Source organism: Atta cephalotes (genome assembly GCF_000143395.1).
Source record: "Atta cephalotes unplaced genomic scaffold scaffold00016, whole genome shotgun sequence".
Lineage (NCBI taxonomy): Eukaryota > Metazoa > Arthropoda > Insecta > Hymenoptera > Formicidae > Atta > Atta cephalotes.
This window is the reverse complement of record NW_012130080.1, coordinates 2,911,835-2,917,130: the sequence shown is the minus strand read 5'-3', so window position 1 is coordinate 2,917,130 and position 5,296 is coordinate 2,911,835. Positions and strand designations below refer to the sequence as shown.

General features: G+C 32.3%; 2 protein-coding genes and 1 pseudogene across 2 annotated transcripts in view; 1 reads left to right on the top strand and 2 right to left on the bottom strand.

Moving 5' to 3' along the window:
• The window catches only part of LOC105618268 (WASH complex subunit strumpellin), a 4,948-nt gene extending 1,600 nt beyond the window's left edge, over window positions 1–3,348 (bottom strand). Inside the window, 11 exon segments of the mRNA XM_012199808.1 lie at window positions 1–104; window positions 169–351; window positions 433–684; window positions 758–993; window positions 1,089–1,314; window positions 1,400–1,675; window positions 1,798–2,164; window positions 2,277–2,491; window positions 2,593–2,784; window positions 2,885–2,987; window positions 3,218–3,348. Coding sequence (XP_012055198.1) covers window positions 1–104; window positions 169–351; window positions 433–684; window positions 758–993; window positions 1,089–1,314; window positions 1,400–1,675; window positions 1,798–2,164; window positions 2,277–2,491; window positions 2,593–2,784; window positions 2,885–2,987; window positions 3,218–3,348 — 2,285 coding nt within the window.
• A 515-nt stretch (window positions 3,349–3,863) lies between these two features.
• On the bottom strand, window positions 3,864–4,471 carry LOC105618417 (annotated as a pseudogene).
• A 221-nt stretch (window positions 4,472–4,692) lies between these two features.
• Window positions 4,693–5,296, top strand: part of LOC105618416 (probable RNA-binding protein 18) — a 1,842-nt gene continuing 1,238 nt past the window's right edge. The window contains exons 1-2 of the mRNA XM_012199958.1: window positions 4,693–4,698; window positions 5,043–5,140. Coding sequence (XP_012055348.1) covers window positions 4,693–4,698; window positions 5,043–5,140 — 104 coding nt within the window. The remainder of the gene's footprint in view (window positions 4,699–5,042; window positions 5,141–5,296) is intronic.

Below are 5,296 nucleotides of genomic sequence, written 5' to 3'. Positions count from 1 at the left end.
ATCTTCAAACTGTTTATGTTAATATAATCCTGAATGTATTGAAAAGATTTTCTGTATCCGTCCATAATTGAGGATAAATGATTCAGTTTTTGCAAAAGAGATGTCTAAAAAATATTTGTAACAATTATTAGGTATATAATCTTAGGAAAAAATTTCTCATTTATTTACCTTGGACTTTTGATCAAAATTAAGGCCATTCTGTAAAGCCAAAGTAACTTTCTTGACGAGCTCTTGACGTATACCATCTTCTAAGAGACGATGTGAATCAACTCTCAAAACTCCTAAAGAAACACTTCTTAATGAGAGAACACCCTTTGTGAAAACCGATACAGCATATGTTAATTTTGCCATCTATAAAAATAATAATATAACAATGTTGCTTTCTTTTAAATAAACACAATATCATAATAAGAATTATTTCTAATAGTGTACCTGTAGTCTTTCAGCCAGTTGTGCATAATCTTTAAGTTTATCTTTGGGTAATTTAGTTGGGATCTCTTTAAATGAATTCGTTTCAAGATGCACTATCTCTGCCAACAAACCGAACACAGTTTCGGGTATAATTTGCAAAACACGCCTTGCATATCCCTCTAGTTCTCTGCTATAATACTGGGACACGGAAGACAAGTCCGCACTTCGTGCTTGGTTTACCCTCAGCAATGGAGTTTCCAATGCTGATGCCATCTAAAAATAATATAATGTAAGTAAAGTATATAATGTGCGTACCTCATATGATTTTAATTGCTTGTGTATTTACTTTAAGGAAAAGTGCTTTTAGTTTGATAACGGTTGGCGGATTTCCCTTTATGCTCTCCTGCATTACATCGATAAAAGATTCCATAATGTTCCATGCATAGCAACAATCGGTTACAATATTTAAATTTATCATAATGTCTTCAGATATGCTGCCTGTACGCAACATATTGTGTAAAGTCTCGCGTGTATCAGCGAGATATTGTGAAATGTGTAGATTATTTTCTAATTGATGAAATTCTGGGAAAAAAAATATCATAAGATATTATAGTATAATACAAATGTTTATATGGATTTACTTTAGATAGAAAAAATTAATGTAATTGATTCTTTACCCTGAACTTGTTCCAATGCTTGCAGTAATTGCACTATCTTTCGCCCATCTTCTTGCTTTAATGAATCAATGTGTTTACTTATTTCCATGAACCATGTATAAAGATTTTGGTTTTTATCAATACCATCTAGAGGTTTGGCGCCACCAAAAATTTGTGCAAGATCAGTTATACGTTCGACGCATATTCCTTTGTCCTTTAACCATTTTGCTTCTTTTCCAAGCAAAAGCTAATGTAGTAAATAAAAAAAATTTATATTAATTACAAACAAATATATAGACATTGCAATGAAAAAAAACTGATCTTAAACATACATCTTTATACATCTGTTTAACATCCTGTTCAATTTGAGCAGTGCTTAATAATAAACGAAGACATTTTACTGTGGTATATTTGCTTTCCATCACGACCAACTGACGTAAAGTACGCAAACGTTTTGAATCCTCTAATATTATAGTGGGCGTAGCGGTATGCAGAAGAATCCAATGCAACGTAACATTGCATTCTCTTACTAATTTGACTAAAGAACCTGTCGCATTTTCATCCAATGTGCCTGCCAATTGTACCTCGTCGGTTTCTTGCGTTAATTTCTGGAATATTTTCTCTATGTAAAATTGTAGTTTTTTTTTTTTAGTTAAAGAGTTAGTTAAAGACTTAGTTTTTAGTTAAAGAGATTAGTTAAAGAGACTCCATGAAGAATTCTTACACTTACATTCATTTTTGCTCCATATTTTTGGGCAATCCCTTTCACATTAGAATTCTCAAGTGTATTATTCAAGGCTGTTCGTGCAGCTTTATACGGTGACCACCAATCACATAGACTGATTACTATTCCCATATAAATACTAATTACCCAATTATCGGGAAAGAATCTATCTACTATTTCCCTCATAATGGCAGTTTGTGTATGTAGTATAGTTGATTTAAATGACAAAATTATAACTAACATTGATGCCTGTGTGGCCACGGCAGTGCTGCGATGCTCTGGATGCGGGAAAGCAAGAGTCTGATTATAAATCTCATCTGAACGCAATCGACCAATAACCAGATCTATCAAAAAATCTCGTAATGGAACTCTCCTAAAAAATATATATTTTTTAAATATTTTGTTATAGTTTCTCTAAAGATTTTAGTTGTATTTTAAAATCAATTGCATTATCTTTTCTTTTATGTTCCAATTATATTACATACTTGAAATATTCTTCGGGATAATTAGCTGGTCTTTTGGACAGTGTTCTCACATATCCTGTTGAACGGAGTAACATGCAGACGTCATCCACTCTTGTCGAGGAAGACCGTTGAGCATTGTATCGGTAATAGGACACAAGTAATCTTTCACGTATTCGTCCTTCAAAATGGTAATCAACCAGCAACAGCATCACACCATATAAGTATACAGCTTCGCACTAAACGAAAATTTAATTGTTTTATGTTAGTTTATCTGTATACTCAACAATGGTTTCTCTGTTAAACAAATTGACATGTTTACAAAAAAAGAGAAATGTACCATTAATTGTTTTCCCTCCTCATTGAACATAATAGAGTCCACTGACTGATGTATGTAAACTCCATCTCCCAATTCGTCAATGTAAAAATTCAGGTCTGTGACATACTTGTGTATACTCTCAAAAGCCAAATAAAATCTTGTAAGTATATCTGAAAAATTATTCCGGAGCTCTTCATCAGTTTCTTGGAGTACCTAAAAAAAAAGCAGATGAAATTTAGATTGTAATGGGATTTGGATATTTGCCTGTTTCTAACAATAATACATTCTCATTAAAATTGCAAAAAAATATTACTGAATCATCTTCTATTTTTTGCTCATAAACACTGGCTGCCTTGAAATATGCAAAGTCAATTATAATAGACCCATATTTCTGTATTAATTGCTTCGAATCCAAGCTGCAAAAATAGCAATAATCAAGTGCAATATTTATATAATATTAGAATTATTAAGATATAATATTAAAGTTTCTATATCTATATAACAATTTTTACAAATTTATATTTAATAAAGTTTACATATTATAATTAAAATCAAAACATCTTTGCAATACATCAGCTGTAATGTAACATAAATATTTATTCTATCAATTAATTAACAAGACATCTTTTTCTCTTAATAAACTGACCTAAAAACCGGCGGTACATAATCCTTCAATCGCATTAGTTCAGCTATGATAGCATTCCCACGGGATACCAGTCGCAACAAGTTTTGCCCGCAGACATTATTGGCCGCTAAAAAGTCGCTCATTTTTTTCATTCAGATGATTTTAACGATCATCTCAAAACGGACAATTGCTCATCAGCCTTTTGACAGAAGTATTTGATCACCCTCTCTCTTCCAGATGGAATCCGTCGTTTACCGTCAGTCGCTCGTTTAGTCTTCCACTAGTTCCACTTCTTGTTTCAGCCGCAATATGTCGAGAGGACGTGCGATGTATTTAACATATGGACGCCTTTTTGTATATATGTACGATTCTACAATTTTCACTAATTTTCACTCGATAGAGTATCGCTTTAAAATTTTTAAAAGTGAGGTCGACCTTGACACTTTGAGCATTGAAGAAATTTGATCGTATTGACCTCCAAAGAAGTTTTGCTGTTAAAGAAGAAAAAGAAGATAGCGTCGTATCTCGCTTGATCTCCCTCGGTGTGTCTGAGAAAGGATACAGATCAATACCTTGGGTTTACGATTATATGGAAGAGCCACACTTCTGTAGGAATATTTATTATGGGATAAATTTTTTGCTTTTTTTTTAAGTAATAAACATTACTTTATAAGATACGTATTTGAGTCTGAAGATCTAATGCAACGCCATATTTGTGGCCACCAGAGCTGAAGTTCTTCCCATCAATGTTTGTAGAAAGTGTCAAAGTTACACCATTCCGCAATTTCTATTGATATCCCAAATCTATTTGAAGATTAGAATTCATTTTGGCTAGCATCATTATCAAGACTATACTTTGCGCCAATATCAAATTACATTATTAGTGGAATTGTATGCCAAATTGATTGCTCTTTCCAAATCCGATTTTATTTTATAATAAATGGAGCTATTAAACTCACGACTATTATCCATGGCGCTATGAAGGATAAAATCAGAAGCAGTAAATCCAAGAGCAAAATCGTTCTTTGTGAGTTTGTTTCTCTGTGAGTCAAAGGATGTTTGATAACCACTCAACCATTCTTGATAACTCACGACGACCGAGGCATAAATTAAAAGTCCAGCAGACAAACTAAAATCAAAGTCAGTTGCAGATATATTTTCATGTTTGTAAGTAGTCTTCAGTTTTCCAGTTTTAGAACTGATTTGTGGGGAGAAAGTATAGTTGAAAGTATAGCCAACTGTGAGACCATTGAGTAACTTATTGGCAAGAATCATCGCGAAATATTTGGTTCGTCACGTGTCTTCGTCTCTGTGGTACTCTGATAATCGAAGTTCTTGGATTCGACGAGCCTTTTTGGCAAATGTCGTGAACCAAGGTTTTGTAAGGTTTTACAAAATAAATTCAAGACTCCTGAAGACTGATGCCACGCTCGCTGGTTACCGAGATTTCTCGATGTTGATTTGATCAACTCGGCAACATCTCTTCTACATTTAAAATGGAGGTAAGAGTTCATATTGGTATCCATTTTTATTAATGTAACTTTAATCTCAATTCAACTTATTCTTCATCTTTTTCTAATTCTTAAAATTAAAAAAAGATGAAGAATCAGTTACCCGAGATTCAAATTAAATTAAATTGGTAGAAACAGGTTAGAACAAAAAAAAATTGAAAAGTTGAACCAGATCAAAATTAATCTTTCATTGATGGAATCAAGTTTATAAAGAACAGATCTATGCCTATTTATATTTCTACCAATATAGTTCAATTTTAATCTTGGTTCAACTATTTAGAACAATTTTTGTGTAGGTAAATTTAATTGTAATATAATTTGTTCTCTGTTTATAGTCAAGTGCTAAAGTTCCTTTGCCATTAGAACCCATAAAAGCAAATCAGGTTGAAGACAGACGCTTATGGGTGGGCAATTTAGATTTAAGAATTAATGAGTAAGTATTTATATTATTTTATTATAATATTTCTTTTATAAAAATTTTTGTAACATCTCCTTGGCAAACTTGATATACAAGAGGTGTTTTGCATTAGAACAGTGATGCATAATCATTTTTAAAGATCATTTTCAGAGGATTATTTTTAAAAATAGG